The 25,646-nt window shown below is 39.5% G+C and overlaps 1 protein-coding gene across 1 annotated transcript in view; it reads left to right on the plus strand.

The window, feature by feature from the left end:
* The first annotated feature begins 6,176 nt into the window (after positions 1 to 6,176).
* Positions 6,177 to 25,646, plus strand: part of LOC113060429 (feline leukemia virus subgroup C receptor-related protein 2-like) — a 36,363-nt gene continuing 16,893 nt past the window's right edge. Inside the window, exons 1-6 of the mRNA XM_026229339.1 lie at positions 6,177 to 6,974; positions 9,539 to 9,680; positions 10,122 to 10,262; positions 11,352 to 11,419; positions 11,859 to 11,962; positions 22,914 to 23,024. Coding sequence (XP_026085124.1) covers positions 6,405 to 6,974; positions 9,539 to 9,680; positions 10,122 to 10,262; positions 11,352 to 11,419; positions 11,859 to 11,962; positions 22,914 to 23,024 — 1,136 coding nt within the window. The 5' untranslated portion in view covers positions 6,177 to 6,404. The remainder of the gene's footprint in view (positions 6,975 to 9,538; positions 9,681 to 10,121; positions 10,263 to 11,351; positions 11,420 to 11,858; positions 11,963 to 22,913; positions 23,025 to 25,646) is intronic.

Consider the following 25,646-nt stretch of genomic DNA (forward strand, 5'->3'; position numbering starts at 1 on the left):
ACACCCCGCAGCACAACCACCCGAGCCCAACTTCAGTCTACTCATCACCTTGCCTTTAACTGCGTTTGTAGAAGGCACCGCAGCCAGACCGATATACATGACCGTGCGCCCGATGAAACCGTCTATATGAATTATGAGACCCCTATCAAATCAATATTCCATCTAGCTAGTAGTAATATATGTTAAAAAACACGGCCGCCTTTCGTTAATAATTATAATTACATTATACTATGATATCGAACAAGTTAGAGAACTGCATTTGAAGCTACTTTATTCAGCTAGATATAGAACAAATGTAGATTTACATGAGAGCTAGTCCGTCTGCGTTTTACACAAGACATCATATCGTTTCACAAAATATTCGGATAGATACAGTTAGCTGAATGGATGCATACCTGTTTATCAGAATGCAAGCGAGTTCGGCATCTCTCTGTAGTTTCAGTTTGTCACGAAGCTCTCTCTATCTTGGAAATGCAACTCCAATATTTACCCGTGTCTTGTAGCTTCTCTTGTCCCAAAACCATCTCGGGTCATTTATTTCACCCGTGCGTTTGTGCTTCACAGAACGTGCAGGCAAAGCATAATCTTGATCCATAACTAAGTTATTGATCGAGGTTTAATATGAATATAAACAATATAAATATAAAATATAATAGTCTCAATCAAGGCTACTACTTTTTCTTCTTCGTCTCGTCTTTGTTTCTGTTCACCTTTGTATTTGGCGGTTCCACAGGAAGTTAGATAAACTAGGGGGGTCAAAGTTTATATGATGCCATAGACGGGCGACAAAACGGAAATAAAGAAACGTGCCGTGTCTTCTAATTAAACTATAATTTTCTCCAGATTTGAAAGTTCGTGGAAACTGTCGGGATGATGTAAGTACACAACTAAAAGATATATATAACATAGATATAGTGATTTCTGCTATTTTTAAAGCAGAAAAATTACATATTGCGCCTTTAATAAAAATGTAACCGAGCAATAACACACAAAAAAGGCCCAATATATTGGTCGTAAGCCTAATCCAAACTCCTATCAACAGCACTTTTACTTGACATTAAATCACACCAATCAGGGATACAAATCATCTTGAGATCAGTTCATCCGTGTGATGGTGGAGTGAAGGAAAGTCAGGAAACAGATGCGAGTTAACAGTTTTAATGAAGATGAATATAAAGACACAAATAAACAATGAGGCTGAGAAGACGACACTCCGTGGTGGTGGTGAGGAGGTGAGGAATCCGGATGATGGCGGAGAGTAGGCAGCAAGAGAGGATGGCACAGGAACTGCGGGGAATAGAGCCAAAGGTAAGTGTCCATGGCTGAGTGGATGTGCGGAGAGTGGATGAGGTTCTGGGAAAAACACAGACATCCAACGCAGACAACACTAAAGCCAACAAACAGGGTAAACGACATAAAACAACGATCTCACAAACACAAGAAGTGAGACAAGCCAATAAATAGTGGATGAGTAATGAGTGACAGCTGTTGCTGATGACCATTAACAAAGACGCCCACAAGCTAATCAGTGCAGACGGCAGTTCCAGAAGGGCCTACCTGCTGATTGTAGTCATCAATAAGGGAGTGATCCAATATGTCCCTAGCAGGTACCCAACTCCTCTCCTCGGGACCGTAACCTTCCCAGTCCACCAGATACTGGAATCCTCGTCCCCTCTGTCTTGAGTTCAGAATACGATTAACCGAATAGGTCGGTTCCCCATCTACAAGACGCGGCGGCGGGGGAACCCGAGTAGGCGGATAAATACGTGCATAAAACACGGGTTTAATTTTGGACACATGAAAGGTGGGGTGTATCCTCTTGTATGCAGGAGGTAGTTTAAGGCAGACTGTCACCGCACTAATGATCTTGGTGATAGTGAACGGCCCGATAAATTTGGGAGCTAATTTATTAGAAACGGAATGCAGAGGAATGTTACTAGTAGAAAGCCACACCTTTTGACCCATGACGTAAACGGGAGGCTTTGACCGGTGGCGATCGCCCTTGGCCTTAGTGCGTTCCCCCACCCGGAGCAGAGTCTCGTGGGCTCTGGTCCAGGTGTGGTGGCACCTCTGGACAAACGCGAGAGTGGAGGGGACCGCGACTTCAGATTCCAGACTGGGAAAGACTGGTGGCTGGTACCCTACACTACACTGAAACGGAGAGAGGCTCGTAGCTGACACTGGCAACAAATTGTGGGCGTACTCCACCATAGAGAGTTGTTGACTCCAGGAAGAAAGATTCTTGGAGACCAAACATCGCAACGTCCTCTCTAAATCTTGGTTGGCTCGCTCAGATTGTCCGTTGCTTTGGGGATGATAACCCGAAGACAAGCTAACTGACGCTCCTAACAATTTGCAAAACTCTTTCCAAAATTTGGATATGAACTGATATCCCCTGTCCAAAACCACGTCTACCGGGAGGCCATGAAGCCGAAAGACATGATCTAGGACAGTGATCGCGGTCTTCTTGGCTGTCGGTAATTTGGGCAAGGGAATGAAATTTGCCGCCTTCGAGAACCGGTCCACTACGGTCAAAAAGACCATCATGCCATTAGAGGGCAGGAGGGTGGTAACGAAATCTAGAGCGATGTGGGACCAGGGTTTTGAAGGGACAGACAGCGGTTGAAGAAGCCCATCAGGAGGTCGGTTAGATGACTTACCACTGGTGCAAACTGAGCAAGCCAAAACAAAATCACGGATGTCACGAGCCATACGTGGCCACCAGAATCGTTGTCTGACTAACCCATTAGTTTTACTTATCCCTGGGTGACAAGCTACATTAGAACAATGACCTCACTGGACAACCTCGGACCTTAACTCCTCCGGCACAAATAAACGGTTCGGTGGACAAACACGGAGGCGTTACCCCTCGTAAGGCCGTCTTGACCTTCGACTCGACCTCCCATACGAGTGCTGAGACCACTAATTTCTCAGGTAAAATACACTCGGGAGTCACCGGACAGGCGGAGGGATCAAAAAGACGTGATAAAGAGTCGGGTTTGACATTTTTGGAACCCGGGCGGTACGATAAGGTAAACTCAAAACGACCGAAAAAAAGTGCCCACCGAGCCTGCCTGGAATTGAGTCTTTTGGCAGTTCTAATGTACTCTAAATTTTTATGATCGGTCCAAACAATAAAAGGAACCCCTGAACCTTCCAACCAGTGATGCCATTCCTCTAATGCTAATTTGACACCAAACAACTCTCTATTGCCAATGTCATAATTGCGTTCGGCAGGAGATAGTCGATGAGAGAAAAACACGCAAGGATGTACCTTATCGTCCGAAGCAGCAAGTTGGGACAACACTGCTCCTACCCCCACCTCTGATGTGTCGAGCTCCTCCACGAACTGCCATGTGGGATCAGGGGCCACAAGGATGGGAGCCGAAACGAAGCGGTTCTTGAGGATAGCGAACGCAGCCTCAGCTGTGTCCGACCACCTGAACAGAGTACTGGGAGAGGTCAGGCTGTCAGAGGTGAAGCTAGTTGGCTGAAATTACGTTTGAAACACTGATAGAAATTGGCGAACCCCAGAAACCGCTGTAGGGCCTTACGGGAGTCTGGAGATGGCCAATCTATCACAGCCTTAACCTTGTCAGGGTCCATACGTATTCCCTCGGACGAGACGATATACCCTAGGAAAGGAACAGACTGTGCATGGAATACGCATTTCTCTGCCTTGAAAAAAAGCCCATTCTCAAGTAACCTCTGGAGCACTCGTCTGACGTGTTGAACGTGTTCCTGGAGAGATGAAGAAAAAAATCAGTATGTCGTCCATATAAACTGATCTACTACTCTCTCAACACGTCATTCACGAGTGCTTGGAAAGCCCCGATCGAGATGGAGAGCCCGAACGGCATCACCAAGTATTCAAAGTGCCCTCTAGGGGTATTAAAAACGGTTTTCCATTCATCCCCCTTCCTGATGCGGACCAAATGATAAGCATTGTGTAAATCCAGTTTTGTGAATATGGATGCTCCATGCAACCTCTCAAAAGCTGAAGACATGAATGGTAAAGGATAGGTATTCTTTATTGTGATGTTGTTCAGCTCTCGGTAAAAAATGCAAGGATGCAGAGATCCATCCTTCTTACCCACAAAAAAGAACCCCGCCCCCCCCTGGAGAAGAGGAAGGACAGATGAACCCAGAGGCTAAGGAATCAGAAATGTATTTCTCCATGGCCTCCCTCTCAGGAATAGAAAGAGAGTATAACTTGCCCTTAGGCGGAGACTTACCTGACACTAAGTCTATGGCACAGTCGTAGGGACGATGCGGAGGGAGAGAAGCAGCACGGGACTTACTAAACACTTCCTTCAGGTACAGATACTCAACGGGCACGTTTGGCAAAACCATGTTCTCCTTCTGAAAGACAGAAACAGGGACAACAGGACAAGCAGAAACCAGACAATACTCATGACATCTTTCACTCCACAATGTGACAGTGTTAGAACCCCATTCCACTCGTGGATTATGCTTGGTTAACCAGGGGTGACCTAAAAGAATGGGAGCAACAGGGGAGTCCATGAGGAAAAAGGATATGGTTTACCATTAAAATACTGCATTTGGATCTCTTGTTTCCAGTGTGCATTCGTCACAGAGATGGAGTCCTTCTGTGACAAATGCACACTGGAAACGAGAGATCGAAATGCAGTATTTTAATGGGTAATCCAAAAATCAATATCCAAAAACAGGCAAGAGGTCATAACCATAGGCTGTGTCCAAATTCAGGGTCTGCATCTTCCTTAGGATCCTTCCTACCCGGTTGAAGGAGGATGGGTCCTCCGACGACCGCAAAAACCGGAAGTCGGTGTTTGTGAATTTGGACAGCCTACCCTTCTTTCAGTTCCCTCCCTTAACCGTTGGTCATATCCTGTCGCCTAGCAACCGTGACAGCGCCAAGCAAGACGCCGATGAAGAGCTCATCGTTCTCTCCCCGGAGCTTTATAAACACTTCTGTCTGCTCTTTCGTCCTTAGAAGCGTTAAAACAGCTTCAATCACTAACAAATAAGCTGTGTGTAAGGGGATATTCACACAGGCAGTAAGGAAGAAGCTAGTTTACAAAAGTAAACATTTTTTTTTTTTTTTTTTTTACATATAAAAAAAATGCTTAACGCTAAAACAAAATGCCTAACTAGAAAACCACTGAAAATATATATTTTTGAAAAGCCAGTTTTTAAAAAACATCGAAAATAATACTCCTCCCCCACTCCGCTACCGCTCGCTTCGTCCTGCCGAAAAGAATTATGGGATAGGTAGGACGCGAAAGGATCCACCACACCCATCCTTCGAATTCGGGGAAAAGGAGGACGCATTTGTGGGCCGCATTTGAAGGATCCTACGAATTTGGACAGCCTTCGTCGCGGCGCTGTGACGTAACATCCTTCAAATGCGTCCTCCGAAGGATGTAGACCCTGAATTTGGACACAGCGAATATCAGTCAGGCTGGTTTATATGGACAGGTGCAAACAATGAAAGTGGAGACAGCTGAGTGCAATTAACAGGTGTGCAATTAACAGTGATGAATGGGACAAAGGCTGGTGGGAAATGTAGTGCCTGAAGTGGGGTGACTATGGGGAAGTGAGACCACTAGTGAACACCCAGGGAAACACAGACCAGACAGAGAGAAACACAATTTTATTGTGTAGAACATAAATAATATAATTGAGGACACTTGATCTGTGTTTTTCAGTGAGTGCAGGACATAGAGCTTGTCTTTATTAGCATTTTATCAGCACCAGTCACTCCTAACTACAACAACAACAACAAAAATGTTTTTCATAAACATGAATGTGCAATAGGCCTGCTTTGTACAAATAAATTAATATTGTTAACAAAGAACATTTAGCTGTTTGTAGCCTTTTCATCTCCCTCTTCTTCCTTCTCTGTAGCATGATGAAATACAAGTTCACACTGCTAAGACCATTTGTGCACATGCATCTCCATTGTAAAAATACATAAATTCATGAAAGAATTCATTACTTTCAACCTATTGCAGATATTATTTGTCTATCACTATGAATCATAGTCATATATGATCATCGCTTATCAGTTTTATTTTAACATTTGTTTTGTGACCAGCAGAGGGCTCCGGAGCCCCAAATATTTGCGTAATTATACCGCCACTTCACACAATACATTCAATAATAATCCTTCTGTCAAAATGTGTTGGGTTGAGCAGCATGAGCTAGGACTGACAGTAGATTACGTGCATCATGATGATGATGATGATGATGATGATGAAGTGGGGTTGTTTCTGAGTTTTATTGGCGCTGGAAACGAAGTCAGTCTGAAGACTCGCGCGCTCTTGTGAACTCAATTTACGCGTCGAGAATATTTCCTTAATTCAGGATTCATGAAGCAGGATTGACTGAAGGTAGAATTGAACACATTTTAGCAGTACAAAATGTGCGAAGAAAGCGACAACCACTTTGGAACGGATGTTTTTCAGACTGGACAGATGAAGATCTCCGAAGGAAACTTGGATCAGGCTGAAATCTCTGAATGTAGAGACACGAACATTGTTCCAGCCTGTAACACGCGTTTATACCGGAGGAGATGGCTCATTCTGTTGCTCTTTAGCTCGTATTCACTGTGCAACGCGTTTCAGTGGATCCAGTATGGGATCATCAACAACATCTTCATGAAGTTCTACAACGTCTCTTCATTCGCCATCGACTGGCTGTCAATGATCTATATGCTGACTTACATCCCCTTCATCTTCCCAGTGACATGGCTGTTGGAGAGGAAGGGGCTGCGGGTGATCGCTCTGTGCGCAGCTGCGATCAACTGCGTGGGAACCTGGATCAAAGTGGCCAGCGTCCAGCCGAACCTGTTCTGGGTCACGATGCTCGGACAGTTCGCCTGTTCCTTTGCGCAGGTGTTTATTTTGGGAATGCCGTCTCAGGTGGCGTCCGTGTGGTTCGGATCTGATGAGGTGTCCACCGCCTGCGCCATCGGCGTGTTTGGAAACCAGGTGCGTAAAAGCGCACCGCCACAGAACTGAGCCCGACACTAGCGTCACATTCATCAGCTGGACTAGATGACACCAAAAGCTCAGACTTCTCCGAATATGTCTGCACACACAGACTGCAGTTCTTTTGCCATTTTAAGCACAGAAATTATAGCGAGCTGTGGAAAGCAGAATGCAAACTGGGTTAACTGGGGGAATATTAACTAGTTACTCATTTTAGCAGGGGTTTCAAGCAGCATTCACAGCAACCCAGAAAGTTAGATGCGAGTTTGACTTTAGATCGCACTAAATAGATGCTCACAGAAAGCGCGTTCACGAGAGGATAAATAAATGAATAGACCATCCTTATCGGACACAAAACATTAGTTTGAAACTATGCAACTAGATACAGTCAAACCTAAATTTATCCAGACACCTTCCACACATTATCAAGGTTTATACAGTTTAGAAAATGGTAATAAATATGACATGAACTCAAAAAAATAAAATAAAAATAAATCAGCTTGATGATGTCAGATAACACTTAAGCAAAACATGTTCAGGTCAAAGTTTCTGAATAATTGTTGCCCCCCCCCCCTTTTTTAAATCAAATTTATATCTGGTGTCTGAATAATTTTTGGTTTGACAGTAACAAAATGTTTTCTTTAAAAAAGTTTTTAAGAAGCTAAAATAATTCAATAATAATTTGTCTACATTGGGCACCAGTTTTACAGTAAGCCCTATGCAAACTAATGAATAACATCAGTGTTTCATGGCTTTATGAAACTAACATTACTTGATGGCTCGGCCATAAATGCTTTGGTCCCTTTTTAAAACTCTAAGAGACCATTCACACAGAATCAGTTTTTACATTTAAAACAGGGCAGATGCATTTGTTAAAAGTTAAGCTTTAATAATTTAAGTTAATTTTCTGTGTTTGAATGTGCTTTTGAATGAATATATCTTAAATGAATATGCTCTTATTAATTTATTTAAACCTATTCAAATCAGTGAAACTGTATTTAATCTAAATCATTAAATTTCATTTTACCATTATTAAAATGTTAATTTTCTCTAGCAGCTCCTTGTTATATATACATGTTATTATTATACACCCTGTGACTCATATAATAACTAACCCTAATAAAGTCATACTAAAAAACTGTAAATATAGTTGCAGTACTTAGAGGGCGAGACAGCTAAAATGGAGTTATTAGTGTAAAATGGAGTTATTAGTTAAGGTAGTGTATCTGATATTGTTTTTGTGGCTGCTTGTTAGAACAAAAGTGCTTTTTTATAATTACTGTTAATGTACTAACAAATCCAAATAATAACAGATTCATAAAACATAAATTCTGTGGTGCAATAGGAAAAAGACAAAGACTAAGGGACGGGGCCTAGATGAGAGACTGAGAGAAGAGCACATGGACACAGAACAAAACAAAAGTTGCCAAGTCCACTTATACATGACTCTGGGCTTCTTGGGGGGCTACTACTAAATGCAATGTAGGTTTGCTTTGGAAGAATGCATCTGCCAAATGCATTAATGTAAATGTATTGACAACTCTCTATATTAGAAATCTCAACTATTTAACTGTGTTGTTATTGGCCGTGACATCATTCACAAAGCATTTGTGCTATGTTATATTATAAACTTTGAAGAGATGTGAGTATAGAGCACAACACGGGCTGTTAATGACTGAACTGGGTGAGGATCTCATGTTACTGACATAATTACAGATCCCTCACACTCTGATGGACGCGAGTGAAGGGGAGGATATTAACTTTAGCACTGATAGGTTAGACTGTATCCTAAGATAGAGTTCTCAATAACCTGTTCTGAAATGAAATATGACCCCTGTGAACCCATGGCATCCTAGTAAATAACAGAAATCGTATTTCTCCTCATCACTCTGAGTGCTTGTTCACTGTTTCATAGCTGGATTAAACTGAGCTTACAGTAATGGGGATCTTTTGGAAAACATGTGCCTGTAGTTAACAGAGCAGTGGTCTGCTGCATGAAGTCTGCAACACAATGCAACTTATTCTGCAAATCAGAATATTTAGTTCTGCTTGTGGGTTACTTAGTTTACTTGCTACTCAAGCAAATATTTGATGCCACTATCCTTGCAAACTTTAGCAAATTCAGTGATTATTATTATTTTATTGGGAGAGAAAAAAAAAACAGACTTTGCATGGGTTGCATTCGCAGCATTTTCAGGTTGTGCATGGAGTATACATACAAATGATTTTACCGGTACTAAAATGTGTTTTAAACTTGTGACAATATGGGAATAAAATAACAAAAATAACATTATCTGTTTGGCCATAACCATGTCAAGATTATATTTGACATTTATTTCACTGAACAAGTAAGAAAAGCTGCATCATGGCTCGAGCTGCGAGGTTTCTCTGTTTTACCACACGGATATACGGAGCTGTTGTCTGACTGATCTTGGGCATGCGTAACTTATGTGTTGTGAATTGGGCAAAAAAGTTGTGAAAAGTTCTCCTGTGCGTGCAAATTCAAAAGAATGTGATGCTGAGAAATATGATGCAGTTCATTCTTTATGCCTTTCCTTCTTCAGCTTGGCATTGCTATTGGCTTCTTGATCCCGCCGGTTCTTGTGCCCAACGTGGATGACATGAATGAACTGGCTCAACACATCAGGGTCATGTTCTACATCACAGCCGCTGTGGCCAGCCTCATCTTTCTGCTGGTCGTGTTTGGTGAGAACATCCACAACAGCAGCGATGAATGAAATCTAACTGTTTTTAATCAGCATGAAAAATCTGATGATAAAACCTGCTCTGCTCTTTAACATTAAAACGTGAGTGTGCCACACTACTTACCGGAATAGTCCATTGATTCATACACTCATGTCATCAGTCTTATCATGAATGCCCAAACATTTGTAAATACATACATACATCCATAATAGGTATTTGATTGCTTCATCATTTATTCTTTAATTCCCTGTTATTAAATGAACTTATGTATTTTTATGCAGGTTTGGGTATTTATATCTGTTCCTGTAATTCCTATAGCTTTGAGATTTGCTTTTACAAATCCATTTGTGTCATAATTGAAGTAGTAAAAAACATGGAAATGGAGAAAACTTGGAGGAAACACAAGCAGAACCAGTTTTTGAGTAACTGTATGTGCTGCAGTGTTTCAGGATAAACCCGAAACCCCTCCGTGTCTGGCTCAGGTCACTCTCAGACACATGCCCACCACACAGTACTCGTACCTGGCTTCAATCGCAAGACTTTTCCACAACAAGCCCTTCATCCTCCTCCTCATCAGCTACGGTATGCACAGATTCATCTCATCCATATACATATGCACTTAAAGCACATTCTACCTTTGTATATTTGGCTCAGTATATCTGCACTATTAGTGTTCTAATAGTGTTTTTGTCAGTGTTGACATATTTTTTTTTTTAATTAATTTCATAAACATGATTTCATTAATTTCCTTCATAAAAAAGGGGAGTGGGTGATGTATTTTTGCTACTGACTTTTTGTGAAACTAACTACAACAACAACGAACAGACAAATGCTCACTTAATGGCTCTGTTCCAAACAAAGTTAGTTGCCTTTATAATCAGCATTTGAAGACCCCGTATAGGCACATACTAGATTATTATTAATTATCAGTTTTATTTTTATATTGTCTGTTTTCATTTTACAGTTTTAGTAATTGTCATAGTCTTTAATTAATTGTAATGAGAAATGTTGTATTGGCAACATTAAACATTTTATTTCAAGCAACATTTTATTTTTATTTTTTTAATGGTTTTAGTTTTGGTTAACTAAAATAATGCTGACGTACATAAAAAAAGGGTAATTGTTTCTTCCTGACATTCATCACTGGTTGGATGCTGACTGTGCCATCTGAAGTCAAAAGCAAATGAGTCACAATATAACAGGGGTGCAGGCAGGACCGGATTAGGCCAGAAGGGAGCCCAGCCAAAATGCCTTTCCCCCGGAACTATTTCAACCGAAACTTTATGCATGATAGAAGCTTCAATTCTAAAGAAATTTGCGTAATTTTTTGCATGTAAATATGCATGATTCTCCCAAGTGAAATTAGAATTGGCCTCTCTTTAACTGAAATTACCTTTCATTTGAAATTATACTTTGTCTTTAAAACTGTGTCAAAAAGTGTGTCAGTTCTGCAACACTAGAATCTCCAAAACTAGAACTGTTCAAACAGATCTCCCTCTTGGGCTCTGCTTTAACAACCAGCTTGCAATTCTTTTTCAGTGCTGCTCTTAGTGGAGCAGAATCTGTGCAGAATAAACATTTTTTTTTTTTTTTTTGACTTTTAATCACTTTTTGAATTCTGTGGTTTATATTCATTTGACAGCATGTTTTTCTCTGTTTCTCTATTACCAGGCCTGAACGTTGGATGTTTCTATGCCGTTTCCACCCTGTTGAACAGGATGATAATAGAGCATTACCCTGTGAGTCGTGCAGTCGACATCCTCCTCATCCATGCTACAGACACAGGATAGCAGTAGCTGAGCTTCCAAATGATGCATGTGCACTAACAAAGAAGTATCATGGCATTACCATGCTAGTTTTGGAGATGGTACCATTGTTACAGCACGGTATTTTTAGTGTAACACTTATAAATCAGGGTAAATGCTTATGATTATTGTTCTATAGATGCACTATAGGAACCTTGCATTTTATTTGCTGGAAACAAAATGTATCGTGCTATAAGTTCTATGTGAATCTCTGAATCACATTCTTAGCAAATGCTCTGTGAAAGTCTGACAGTAGTACTTAATTTCAGCGTATTGGGCCATCTAAATACCATGGACTGAAGTGCATGAGAACATGGTCTTACAGGGTGATTTATTAAAGATATCTCAGATGTCATTATTGTCTGAAGCACAGGGTGAAGAGGTGAATGCTGGGAGAATTGGCTTGACTCTCGTCATCGCTGGCGTGGTCGGCTCTCTGCTCTGTGGAATCTGGCTAGACAAGACCAAGACTTATAAGTTAGTCATGCATTTTCTGTTGTTTCATTTCCCCCGAGCTCCACATAACATGAAAGCAAAGTTTCTTTATTTTATGTCATGTTCTGGTCATTTTGACCTGTAGCATCAGACTAAAACTTACCTTTCTTATAAATGGTACAACACCTAGAAAAAAGAAAAGAAAAAAAAAATGACAAAAGATTTGGTGATAATACAGCATAATGATAGATTTTCAAACAATTTTTGACTGCAAGCACTAAACTGGGTAAAGGATTGTCAGCACAACTCCGAAAACAGTCGTTTTTTTTTAATGCAGATGCTTGAGATTGTGTTACATATTTTGTCTTGTATTGCATGTGCATTTGTGTAATTTAGTAATACTAATGAACATAAAATGTCCAGACATTTAAGTATCACAGCTTATATCAATTTAACTAGTACACCTTTAAAAAAAAGAGGAAGAGTAGAGGACTACCTTTTACAAGAAAATACTATTTCAATTTTTCTATTTAAAACAATTATTGGAATTTTCTTGTAAAATTTACTAGCAATTTCTCTTTGAAAAAATAGTTTCAAATTTCATCCTACACCAATTTTTGTTGCAGTGTAGATCTTTCAATAGACTGACTTTTCTCCTCAAGACTTTTCCTAAAAGTTTAAATCTCTTAACTTTGACTCATGTAAAGCAGCAGAATGAATGTAATGCGCTTTCCTCTATAACAGAGCCTATGTTTCTCCTAACGTGTCATGTGTGAGAGGATTTACTAGGACAGATCAGCGGTTACTGGGTTTATTACTCACACTGACTTTGATTCAACAATAGGTTTATGGAGAACTCTCTCTGGTCTTTACATTCAGTGACTCTCAATTCTTGCAGAATACCAATAATTATTCACTGTTACTAATGTTATTTCAATCTTGTTATGGTAAACTTAATCTTAATTGACTTGTAATTTGAGTAGTAGTTCTGGTTCTAACAGTGTACCCTGTGTGTAAATCACTCACTGTAACTGAAATACATATTTTGCTTACTTTTTTGTGCTTTGTGCCAAGAACAATATTCTAGAAATTGAAAAGTAAAAAAAAAAAAAAGTTTAAATACATAAAGAACTGCAGAAAACTGTACACACTTACACTGTAATTAGCAAATCTGCAATTGTTACATTAAAGAGCAATTTTAACTGACTTAACCCCTAAGAATTAGCTTTGTACATATAACTTGATGTAAATAGGTTGTTCAATTTTTTTTTACTTGAATAAGCCTCAGTTTTTTTTCAGGGAATGTGCCCTGAAATGAAAAAGGCCAAAGACCTCTAATTTCCATCACTGTGACATGAACAAAACACATATATTTACACAGCCCTATACATATTTCATGTGTTTATGAGCAAGGCATTATCTGTTTCCCCCAGCCACAATGCTTGCTAGAAGATTTATGAAAGTCTTTTTATCTCAACACTATTACACAATCAGTGCACTATAGAAATCAGTGCAATCGGTCTTTATCTTGTTGCAATTGAAGGCAATTTGAATATAATTTGAGAGCTCTGAGTAGCAGCATTGACCTCATGTAGAAACGTTTCTGCTTGTAAAATATTGTTTAACATCTGTGTTCTCCATTTCCAGAGTTATCATCCACCTCCTTATATTAATGGATGCTTTTTGTTATATAAAACGGTTGCTCGTATTTTTGTCTGTTAATGCATTATTTCTGTATATCACACAGGCTCTTCACTATAGTGGTCTCTCTTATCTCTTGTGAAGCGCTGGTTTAAAAACTGCCTGTTCAATGAGCACACATCATGCTGGTGCTTGTAATCGGCTCAGAGTCATTTTAGTCAGAATCACCCCTGGCAGATCCTAACAGCAGCGGTGAAGTGGGTAGTTTTCTTCATGTGGTTGTACAGAACAGCTTCATAATATATTGTTTATTAAGAGGGAGCTAAACATATAAAATACCTACTTAAATGTACAGGAATTTTGTTTTTCCACCAAAGCTGGTTAAGATTAACAAATACATGCTTTTCCTAGAAATATGTGTGGATTTGTGCCCCGGTGGTCTGACGGATTCTTCAGACATGAGAAAAATTGTATCCCACAACTTAACATTTCCACATATTCATCTCACATAATTACTACAATGTTCTCAACACAAAATTACTATTTAGTTTGATTTTCTATTAATTTGATAAAATAATAACATTATAATAACACACTGCTGCAAAAAGCAGCTGTTCTCAATAACTCAACACTTCAATTCAATTTAGATTAAAATCTATATTTAAAATCTATATGTGTGTATTTTAAAAGTAACATAGTTACCATATTCTGTCGGAAATAACAGGTTTATTCTGAAAATATAAAACAAATTTACTGTGAAATTTTACATCTGTGTCCCTATGCCTTAATTTTACATCTGTGTCCCTATGTCTTGTAAACACTGTTAAATTCAAATCAATTAATTTCTAAAATCAGGCAATATGAAACCACTCTCCATCTTGCCTTGAAATTGGCAAGTTTTTCCCCATGTATCCCAACAATTGTGTTAAGTGGGACAGACAAGGACAATGAGATGCAGATCTAGTTGTAGCCTAACACTCTATTAACAAAAATAAAACAGAATGGGAATCCACAAATGGCAAGAAACAAACACAACAGCTTTACACATGACATGCAAAGACAATACCGGACAAGGAACTAAGGAAACTAATGGCATATGAATACACAGAAAAATTAGAAACTTAAAAGGACACAGATGAACTTAATCAGTCAGCAAGGATGATGGGGCTTTGGATGACCTCCATGTTGGGAATGAGGAAACTTAGGGAGGCCCCCATGGCTGGGATGCTGGATCTTGGAAACTGGACAGGAACAGAAGTGACAAAGGACCTTAAGACTGGAGAGGACCAGTGGAGAAAAAGAAGCTTGGAGGCTGGATGAAACCAGCAGTTAGGAAGTATTTTGGACAGGATCTTACACCAGCCAAATGGGACTGATAGAGGAAGAGCTTTGAGGCTGTGAAAGCAGGTGGGACACCATTCCAAGATGGCAAATGGATTATTGCTCCTTGCTCAGTGATGAACATCTCTGTTTCAGGAGGTCCGTGGCAAGCATGGTGCATGGTGGGTACATAGTGGTCAATGTCATTCTCCACCTCACCTATGGTAAAAGACAGGCCATTTGTTGCAAGCATCAGCTCTAAGTCAATAAATTCCCTTGATGATCATAAACTGAAAAATGAATATTGTGTTTTTTCCAATGTGGCTGAATATCCAAGTATTGGTTGTAGAGCTGAAGATCTTTGCCTGAACCCGATGTGACCCGTCGGGACTTAATTTCTATCATCTTATGCGGGCTCGGGCTGGGCTCGGGCTTGCGCTCCGGTTTGCGAGGTAAACGAGCAACTAAAGCAAACTTTGAGGTGTGGAAAAGTTTTGACCATGCTTATAATGAGAATAATGAGTGAATAATGACTCACCATCAGTGAGCACAGGAACGCGCTGAAGACATCTACAGTGGATTCAATCATTTTCCTCCACAAAAACATGTAGACCTAGCCTAATCTCTGTGAGTAAAGGTTTTTCAAATGATAACTAAATATTCATTGAGTCTTAAATGAATAATGTTGACAGAGTATTTACGCTAATGTTGGCATTATTCTTTTATTAAATAAAGCAAATCCGGCGGAGCCTTTATCTTAATTTTGTTATTGCCAAATACCCATCTTAATTTAAAATTTATCTTAATTTTTTTTTTTTTAATGACTCGTTTTTATTGGTGCGTTGGTCTATTTATAGGTTAAACGAGCCTATGTCTAGAATGCTGAGATGTTACGATGTCACAGAGGACTTATTTTATTTCTTTATTCCAACTTCCAAGTGGTCTAGTCTACGTTAGTTATGAGTAAATTATGTTAAAACATGAATAAATTACTCATTGTTGACAAAAGGCAAAAGAGCTGTGTGCGTGTGCACATTTGAATAATGTCGGGCTGTAAACGGGTTCGGGCTTTAAAAAAGCTGTCAATCAAAATGTACTTGTCGGGCTCGGGCCAAAACCTGTTGGGCTCAGGTCCTGTCGGGCCTTACTTTTAAGGCCCGATTACAATACTAATTGGTTGCACTAATTTTCTGGTTGGACAGCATTTCTGGTGGCGTTCCAGTGCTCGCGACGTCAGGGATTTTGTTTTGGCCTGTTCAGTCTGCGTTCGGGGTAAGATTTCCAAATGCCCTCCAGAGGAGTTACTCCAACTGCTGTCTGTCCCTTCGAGAACCTGGTCTCACATCGCATTCAGTTTTGTGACTGCACTCTCACCCTCCCTTGGTTATATGGTTGTTTTGACTGTAGTGGACCGGTTCTTGAAGGCGACTCATTTCATCCCCTTGCCCAAATTAACTTCTGCCAGTTAGACAGCGGTTGCCATAGTAGACCACATCTTTCACATTCATGGCCTACCGGTAGATGTGGTTTCCAAAAGTGGCCCCCACTTCATGTCCAAATTTTGGAGAGAGTTTTTCTGTGACTGGGGGCGAGTGTTAGTCTGTCTTCTGGGTTTCACCCTCAGATCAACGGTCAGACTAAACAGGCCAACCAGGACCTTGAGAGAGTGTTGTGATGTTTGGTCACGCAGAATCCCAGTTTCTGGAGCCAACAACTTATTACCAGTGTCAGCAATGGGCCTCTTGCCTTTTCAATGTATTTTAGTTAACCAGCTACCTATTTATGGGTCTGGAATCTGAAGTTGCGGTCCCTTCTGCTCACGCCTTCATCCAGAGGTGCCACTGTACCTGGAAGAAAGCCTGAGTGACTCTCCTCTGGGTGGAGGTGTGCATCAAGGCTAAGGTGATTGCCACTGGTTGAAGCCTCCCATCTAAGTCGATGGTCAAAAAGTGTTGCTTTCTACCAAGAACATTCCACACTGCTCCATGTGTAATCAGCTAGCTCCCAAATTTATTGGCCCATTTCCTGTCACTAAGATCTTTAGCCCAGTGGCAGTCCACCTAAAACTCCTTCCAGCGTACAGGAGAATTCATCCCGTCTTTCATGTCTCTTAATTAAAACCTGTTTTTCATTCACCCCTTAATCCGCCCACCCCAGTTCTCCCAACACCATGTCTCAAAGACAGGGAACCTGCATATTTATTCAATCATAATCTGTACTCGAGGTGGAGGGTATGCGGGTTCCAGTACTTGGTGGACTGTGAAGCTTACAGTTCAGAGGAAAGAATTTGGGTTCCTGCCAGGAACATTCTGAATCACTCCCTTATTGATGATTACAATCAATGGGTAAGTATGGCGAAAATCACCAAGCGGTGCTCCTAGGTGGGGTGCTGTCACGGTTCATGGATTCACTGTCTCATCCTTGCTCTGTATGTGTGTGTGTGTGAGTGGGCGTGTTACTGATTTGGGCTGAGGGCTGATCAGCCACAGCTGTGGATCAATAGCAGCTCTATATTAGTTATGCAAACGCTGCCTTGTGTTGTCAGATTCTTGAGTGTCTACCATGTCCTGACCAGCAGATCGTCTCCTGTTTCTTCGCTACTTCCATTCTCTGATTCCTGTTCTGGACTCTGCTGTCCCAGCGATTGGCTGCCCATTGCGTCCCTGCGCTACTCTGAGTTGCCTGCGATCACTAGAGCTCGTTGTCTCTCTCTCCTTGTTGAAACGTTTATTCTGACTGTTCATTAAACTTTTCTTCAGAGGTGGGTAGAGTACCCAAAATCTTTACTCAAGTAAAAGTAAAAGTACTTTTAGAAATATTTACTCAAGTAAAAGTAAAAGTACTAGTCTTGAATAGTTACTTGAGTAAGAGTAAAAGAGTATCGGATAAAAAATCTACTCAAGTAGTTAGTTACTAGTTACTTTGGGTCATATATACTGAGCCTATTTCTATTTAGATATATAGATAAAATGTATGTAATGTATCTGTGTGTGTATAAATGTATATATTTCATCAGCCTTTACTCCAATTTATGTAATTTATTATAAAACCCTGTCTGTTTACTGAAGTAACAGATATAGGTGTCATACCATAACATATTTTTAATACGACTGACTTTATATTAAATGTGAATGTAACATTGAAAGTTAATGTGATATAAATATTGCTACTAATCTTTCATTGTTCAGAAAGAGAGCAAATAACATTTACATTATTAAAGATCATTTTCACTGACAGTCTAGATTTCAATCACTCTCAGAAACTCCCATTTAAATCACTGAAACTGTTAACACTGTGAAATCAATATCTTAAAGGGGGGGGTGAAATGCTATTTCATGCATACTGAGTTTTTTACACTGTTAAAGAGTTGGATTCCCATGCTAAAGATGGACAAAGTTTCAAAAATTAAGTTGTACGTTTGAAGGAGTATTTTTGTTCCCAAAATACTCCTTCCGGTCTGTCACAAGTTTCGGAAAGTTTTTTTTTTTTCGAGTATGGCTTTGTGTGACGTTAGATGGAGCAGAATTTCCTTATATGGGTCCTAGGGCACGTCTGCCGGAAGAGCGCGCGCTCCCGTATAGCGAGGCTGAGCACAGACTTTTCACTGATCAGAGCAATTCACTGATCAGAACGAGAGCGTCGCGAAAAGTCACAAAAGAAGTGTGTTTTTGGTTGCCAGGGCAAGACAACCCTGCCGAGATTACAAAAAAAAAAACAGCATTAAGGGACCAGTGGATAGAGTATATTTTTACAGAGCATCAACAGAGTTGTGCAAGTGTTTTTGTTTGTTCCCTGCATTTCGAAGATGCTTGTTTTACAAACAAGGCCCAGTTTGACGACTGATTTGCATATCGTTTATTTCTTAAGGATGATGCAATCCCAACGAAAAAGGGTCACGATCGTGTGTTGGAACCGCAGGCGGTGAGTAAAACTGCTTCAAATATCTCTGCCTCCTTGTTAGTGCGTCCCCTCCTATGCCGGAGACCCGGGTTCGAGTCCCGCTCGGAGCGAGTCGTTGCTGCTGCTCTCATTCAGTTTCAGCCTCGGGATCTGATTCTGGATCATAAATAAACGGCTGAATCTGACTGTAAGCCAAGGTTTGTCTTGGATAATGGTTTTTCCCTCACGGTAATGTCACAGCTTCCACATGCTCTCAACGCAAAAGCCTACTGGCGCTCGTGATTCTTTAGCTCCGCCCACACGTCACACCTCCAGCCGGTCGTGTTTTTCCAGGAAATATCGGTACAGACTATTTTTCTCTTATAAATATAATAAAACTATAGACTTTTTGGAGTTATGAAGGATGCATTAATTTAGATTAGATTAACAGGATATTGAGTGAAAATGAGCATTTCACCCCCTCTTTAATCATAGATTCGTACATACATCTGCACTTTGTTGTTTCTGACGAGAGAATTCGCCAGAAAGAGGTATTCTGACAGTGAGCGAGTGAAGGAAGCACCGGCATTTCAGCAATGACTCATCTAAACGCCTCTGATTGGCCATTGCATTCAAAAGCTCAACAGAATCGTGTGTGATTGGTTACAATACGCAGCGCTGTAAAAACGCGTCTGTCTCTGGCTCAGTGCCGGCAAGTGATCACAGATCTGAATTTAGCAGCTGATGATATGACTTGCTGAACGTACTCACACCGGTGTGACTGTATTAAAATTAATAAAATCTTAATCAGCTATTTTTTGTCTTTTGGAAGCTGCATTCAACTTGACTCCCCTCTGTTATAAGCCACGCACGTACAACAAAAACTAATGTCACAGTGGTATCGTGTACTGTAATCGAATGTAGCCCAAGTTATTACCTGTTAAACAGTAGACAGCACACCCGGTGTTCATCTAATAAGTATCTCCATCGCAAGCAAATAATAGCCTTTGCAGATTTGCTTTCAATTCAGTTCAGTTCCATAGCCCCGTTTTCAACGCTGCTGATATTCTTAAACGTTACAACTCTGAGTGAAGCGCTTGTAACAACAATGAGTTTTACAGAATAATTAACTCAAATGATATATAGGGAATTTGAATAATTAATCAGGAATATGATTAATATATTTCTCAGATGACAGTTACATTAAATTTTATTGATTATGAAAAATAGCTCAATTGCCTATACCAATAAAATAATCACAGGGCACTGTAATTTACTCATTAATATGTCAATATTCCATTCTTCATATCATTTGTTGTGATATCTCTTACTGTAAATTACTGCAAATCAAACAGTGGTTTGTCCAGCAAACCAGATTGACCTGTCAATTTTCAATAAAGTTATCACTTCTTAAAATTCAAGGAAAAATATTCTCTGGCCATGAAAACATTATCCTATCCTTATGATAAATTTAGTTTCTAAATTTAAAGCTTGTAGCTAAAGATCAGACATCTCAGTGACTCGTAATGTGAGTGGGGTGGAGTCCAAGCCAATCATGGATATAGGGTTTTTAATAATTAAACTAATAATACATCGAAACTACAAATCACACAGAGTAAATATGCATACGACAATACAGACATTAAACTTTTTACAATACATAACGGGATCCAAATAAGGGAGAGAGAAAGAGAGAGAGAGAGAGAGAGAGAGAGAGAGAGAGAGAGAGAAAATGGAGAAAGCGAGAGAGATCACAGAATGAACTCAGGTATGAAAATCAGTCAGTAACCTTTTCGAAACCAACACGAATCAAATAACAGCAACACTTTAAAGCAGCATTTAAAATCTCCATAGAAAAGTGATACTTGCAAAGTGTCCAATGTGCGTGGGCTGGAGGGTGACGCCCGTGAGCTGCTCTGGATCTTGGCGTGAGCATGGAGCCACGTGGTCCTTTGTGGCAAGGGGTGTTCGTTCATCTTCCGGCTGTTGCGGGATCGCGCGGTATTTGAAAGCTTCAACAAACAATGTTCCAGAATTCGTCTTCCTTGTGTGGAGAGGCGAATAGTTGAATAAACTGAGTAAAGAAAAGAAAAGAAAAGAAAAGAAAACAACGAAAACGAAAGTTTCCGAAGGAGCCATGATAATGGCTTCCCCCTCTCAGTCCCTGTGCTGAGGGGGACGGCCATATGAGCGCGGCCAAAGGCCGACTCTTATAGATTGAGATGGTTCCCGCCTCTGTTCGCATGAACCACCAATGAACGTCCGCGATCTGCAGCGGGAAAAAGTTCCTTTGTCTCTGTAGAAAACACCCACTAATGGTTTAGGGGTTGTCCGATTTCATCAGGGATATTCTAGCAAGTTCGTAATTCCAGATTAAATACATTTTTCATTACTTTGCTCTAGATAAATGGGTCTGTCAAAGCATGACGATTACACAGATACCAAAAATAATATATATAAATGATCAAAACATGAAGTTACATTCAAATGCAGAATTGCACACATTTAAAGATTTGATTAACACATGATAACACTGCAGATAGTCCCAATTTATATGGGAAACCTCTGATGTACCAAAAAGAAATACGTAATACATATAGAAAACATAAAAACAAAAAGGTAAGTTTAGAATGCATTGGGAAAATAAAAACCAGTGATTTGGCTTCTCTCCTGTCCTGTTGTCCAGGGTGGTCGTAAAGTTTTACGACCTGCAGGGGTGGGGGTTAGAGAAACATGGCTCTCTTTGAGAAAGTTAAAGTGAGGAGAAACAATTCCAATTTCTAAGATAGAAAAATTATAATCCCCGCATAACAAGGATTAACCATGGTACACACAAAACATATTCAAAATACAAATTATTAATAAAATGATGAAAGTAAGGAACTTCTACGAAAGGTTTTCTTTGTCTCCAGTGTTGAGGAATCATTCAAACTGATTCATGAACCAATTCACTCATTTGCCAATTGGATTGATCAAGCCTTTGAACAGAGTTGACTCAAAAGAATGAATCATTCGCGAATGGGCATCGCTCATTGCCCACAGAAAAGTAGACGGCGCGTTTGGAATAAACAGAAGCATTTATAACATTTATTGCATTAAGATAAAGTAACGAGAGGAGCGTCGCCCACAGTAACAAAGTAAAAATACAGATTTTCCCCAAAAAATTTACTCAAGTAAGAGTATAAAGTACCCATCTTTAAATATACTCCGAAAAGTATTAGTTACCCCCAAAAATTACTCAAGTAAGTGTAACGAAGTAAATGTAACTCGTTACTACCCACCTCTGCTTTTCTTTTATCTTTTACTTTTCCCTTGCACTTGAATCATTCTGTCTTGTTTTCCACGACAGTCATGGTGCGATCAAGGAACTTAACACTTGAAACTTAACAGTTATTAAAAAAAATAATAATAACAAAACAAAGAAAAATAATTTACAAATGGTGAGAAACAATGACCGCAACAGCTTTACACATGCCATGCAAAGAAAATACCAGAAAAATAACTAAGGAAACTGAGGACATGTAAATACAGAGGAAACAAGGAGCTTAACAAAACACAGGTGAATATAATCAGTCAACCAATGAGTAGCTATAGAAACCAAGGCAACATAAGACTTCACAAACAGAAATCAAAAAAGAACATGGCAGATTATATGAGCATATATTTTCTGTTTCATAATCATGTCAACTTAGTCACATACTATAAAGAAATTGCTTGCAACTATTTAATTATTTTTCCGATTTTAATTTGGTCCTGTAAGCAGCTGGAAGCACCAGCAAAAAAAAAAAGAATTCTTTACTTAATTTGGCTATGACATACAAAATATGGTTATTTAATTGTTATTTTTTGGTTCTGTTAATTACATTATCACTATTAGAGTAAATTACATACAGGTGCTTCTCAATAAATTAGAATGAATGTCGAGGAAAAGTTTATTTTAGTAATTCAACTTAAATTGTGAAATTCAATGCACACAGACTGAAGTAGTTTAAGTTGTTGGTTCTCTTAATTGTGATGATTTTGGTATTTAATACATGAGTTTCACAATTTGAGTTGAATTACTGAAATCAATTAACTTTTCCTCAACATTCTAATTTATTGAGAGGCACCTGTATATTTTGGTATTTTAACTCATTAATCTCTGTTTTGCCAGGGAGACAACGCTCTCAGTGTATCTGCTGTCGTTTGTGGGGATGGTGATCTACGCATTCACCCTAAACTTGGGTCATCTGTGGGTTGTGTTCCTTACATCAGGACTGCTGGGGTAAGAGCTGCAGTGACACAACCTGCAGTAGACACAGAAGTGTTGTGACATTTTCTTACATAGTTTTTGTATGGTTTTCCACTAGAAATATCTAAGTATTTTTAAATCAAGATACATTTACCTGAGAAGAAAAATTACTTAAGATGTTAAAGGGTTAGTTCAGTCAAAAGAGTAAATGTCGTTCCAAACTGGTAAGACCTAAGTTCAACTTCGGAACACAGTTTAAGATATTTTAGATTTTGTCTGAGAGCTTTCTGTTCCTCCATTGAAAATGTATGTACGGTGTACTGTCCATGTCTAGAAAGGTAATCAAAACATCTTAAAAGTAATCCATGTGACATCAGAGGGTCGGTTAGAATTTGCTGAAGCATCAAAAATACATTTTGGTCCAAAAATAACAAAAATTACGACTTTATTCAGCATTGTCTTCTCTTCCGTGTCTGTTGTGAGTGCATTCACAACACTGCAGTGACGCTGTTGATGTGTTATCTTTGTTATTGGGCGCACTAGAAAACACATCAGCAGCGTCGTACGTCAACAGTCACAGCAGTTACACTCACAACAGACCCGGAAGAGAAGACAATGCTGAATAAAATCGTCCATTTGTTATTTTTGGACCAAAATGTATTTTGTATACTTCAACAAATTCTAACGGACCCTCTGATGTCACATGGACTACTTTGATGATGTTTTTCTTACCTATCTGGACATGGACAGTATACCGTACACACAGCTTCAATGGAGGGACTGAGAGCTCTCGGACTAAATCTAAAATATCTTAAACTGTGTTCTGAAGATGTCTTACTGGTTTGGAATGACACAAGGGTGAGTTATTAATGACATCATTTTCATTTTTGAAATGCTTTAAGTTTATGCTTAAAACATGAACGTTCTCATATCTCAGAGAACCGTTATGCTAATAACCAGAGCATTTTCATTTTTTTTTTTTGACCGGGAGACATGGTCTAAAAAAAAAAAAGAAAATGCTCTGGTTATTAACATAACGGTTCTCTGAGATATGAGAACGAGTATTGCATTGAACACTATGGGTAAACTCCTGTTTCCTCTGAATATGGAAGCCTGAATTGTTTACATTCGTGTAGCTGTACAAACAAATGGAGCCCCAAGTTACTAGGCTGGGTCTATATAACAGGACCTTCTCCACTCATAAAGGGGATTAGGCAATTTAAACAGACAAAATCCATGACTGGAGGACAGGGATGTCCAAATGATAAAACCTGGTGAAGGTGGATGGCGATGACCAGCCAGCAGCCACACAGATATAACCAAAAGAAATCCCACTGGACCAAGCCCAGGAAGAGGCCATTCCACTAGTAGTAGATCTTTACTCCTATTAGACACTGTAAGCCCATTGAGGCATAAACCAGAGCTATAGTATCCACTATCCAGTGAGAATGAAGACCTTAGCTAAGAGCTTGCCCTTTTCTTTGCTTTAATTTCTGCAGAAAGTGATCTGGTTTACATACAGAGATGCTCTGTGTGCAAAGAGATAGCAAAGAGCCCCCATTAGTCAGCTTTTATACTAACAAATGTTCCTTTTTGAAGATAAACAATACAACTTTGTGATTAATCTCTAACCAATCCTGTTTCTACCTCTTGGTCATACCATTGATAAGAAATAACATGTTCTTCTGACTGGGGGGATTTGCATTTTCCTTTGCATGTTCTTTGCCATGCATATGTTGTACAGAAGTCATTACATGCAAATAGTCACATACACAGTCATACAGGAATCATACTCATAGAGAAACTATTGAATATATAGATAATTGATCCCATAATACAGCATATATAAAGGTTACAAAATATGTATAGAGGTTATAAATTCAGCTGTAATAAAAATGTCCATCATGAAGGCAGCCCTTCAGAGCAACTTCTGAAGCATACAAAGAGCTGCTCTAAATGCTGACGGGCCAGAGCGCTCCACATACTGTACACTCTAAGAGTGGATTGGAACTCTGCTCATCCTCTAAATTGGGAAGAGCCAGAAGGGTAATGACTTGTGCTCTGAACAGAGTGGAGAGCACTTTAGGCACAGAATCTTGGCTTGAGGACGACTCTATAGTTGTTAGGCCCATACTCAAGATATGAAGCATGACTGACATTGCTGGCAGTTCACCCACTTACTTGACTGATGCTAAAGCCAAAAGGAGGGCAGTCTTTAGCTAGCTTGAGATTGATCACTCAAAAAAGAGAGATTGTAAAGGCTTTGATGAAGACAATGGGCATGAGCAGGAAGTTATAGAAATAATTTGTGTATTCCTTTGATACAGAATATTTTCAGCTGAAAGCATGATTAAACTAGGACTATAACAGGCAATCGCTCTCTCAATAATGCATTCAAAAAAAGGTAATTTTACAGCACTACTTTATCTGTAAGTGATTTTGAATGAGCAGAAGTCTGTAAGAAATGCATTGATCCGTAGGTAAAATAACTGATGACAACATACTGTTATTTTCATCACAAACAAAATTTGCGCAGCAAAAAGTATCAATTATACGTTTAATCCTGACAACCATGTTAGTTTGTCATGTGGTAAGAAAAAAGTTTGCAGACATGTGTTTCAGTAAGTGAAATCCGTGAGACGAGGCACTGTAGGG

The sequence above is a fragment of the Carassius auratus genome, chromosome 42 (assembly GCF_003368295.1).
Source record: "Carassius auratus strain Wakin chromosome 42, ASM336829v1, whole genome shotgun sequence".
Classification (NCBI taxonomy): domain Eukaryota; kingdom Metazoa; phylum Chordata; class Actinopteri; order Cypriniformes; family Cyprinidae; genus Carassius; species Carassius auratus.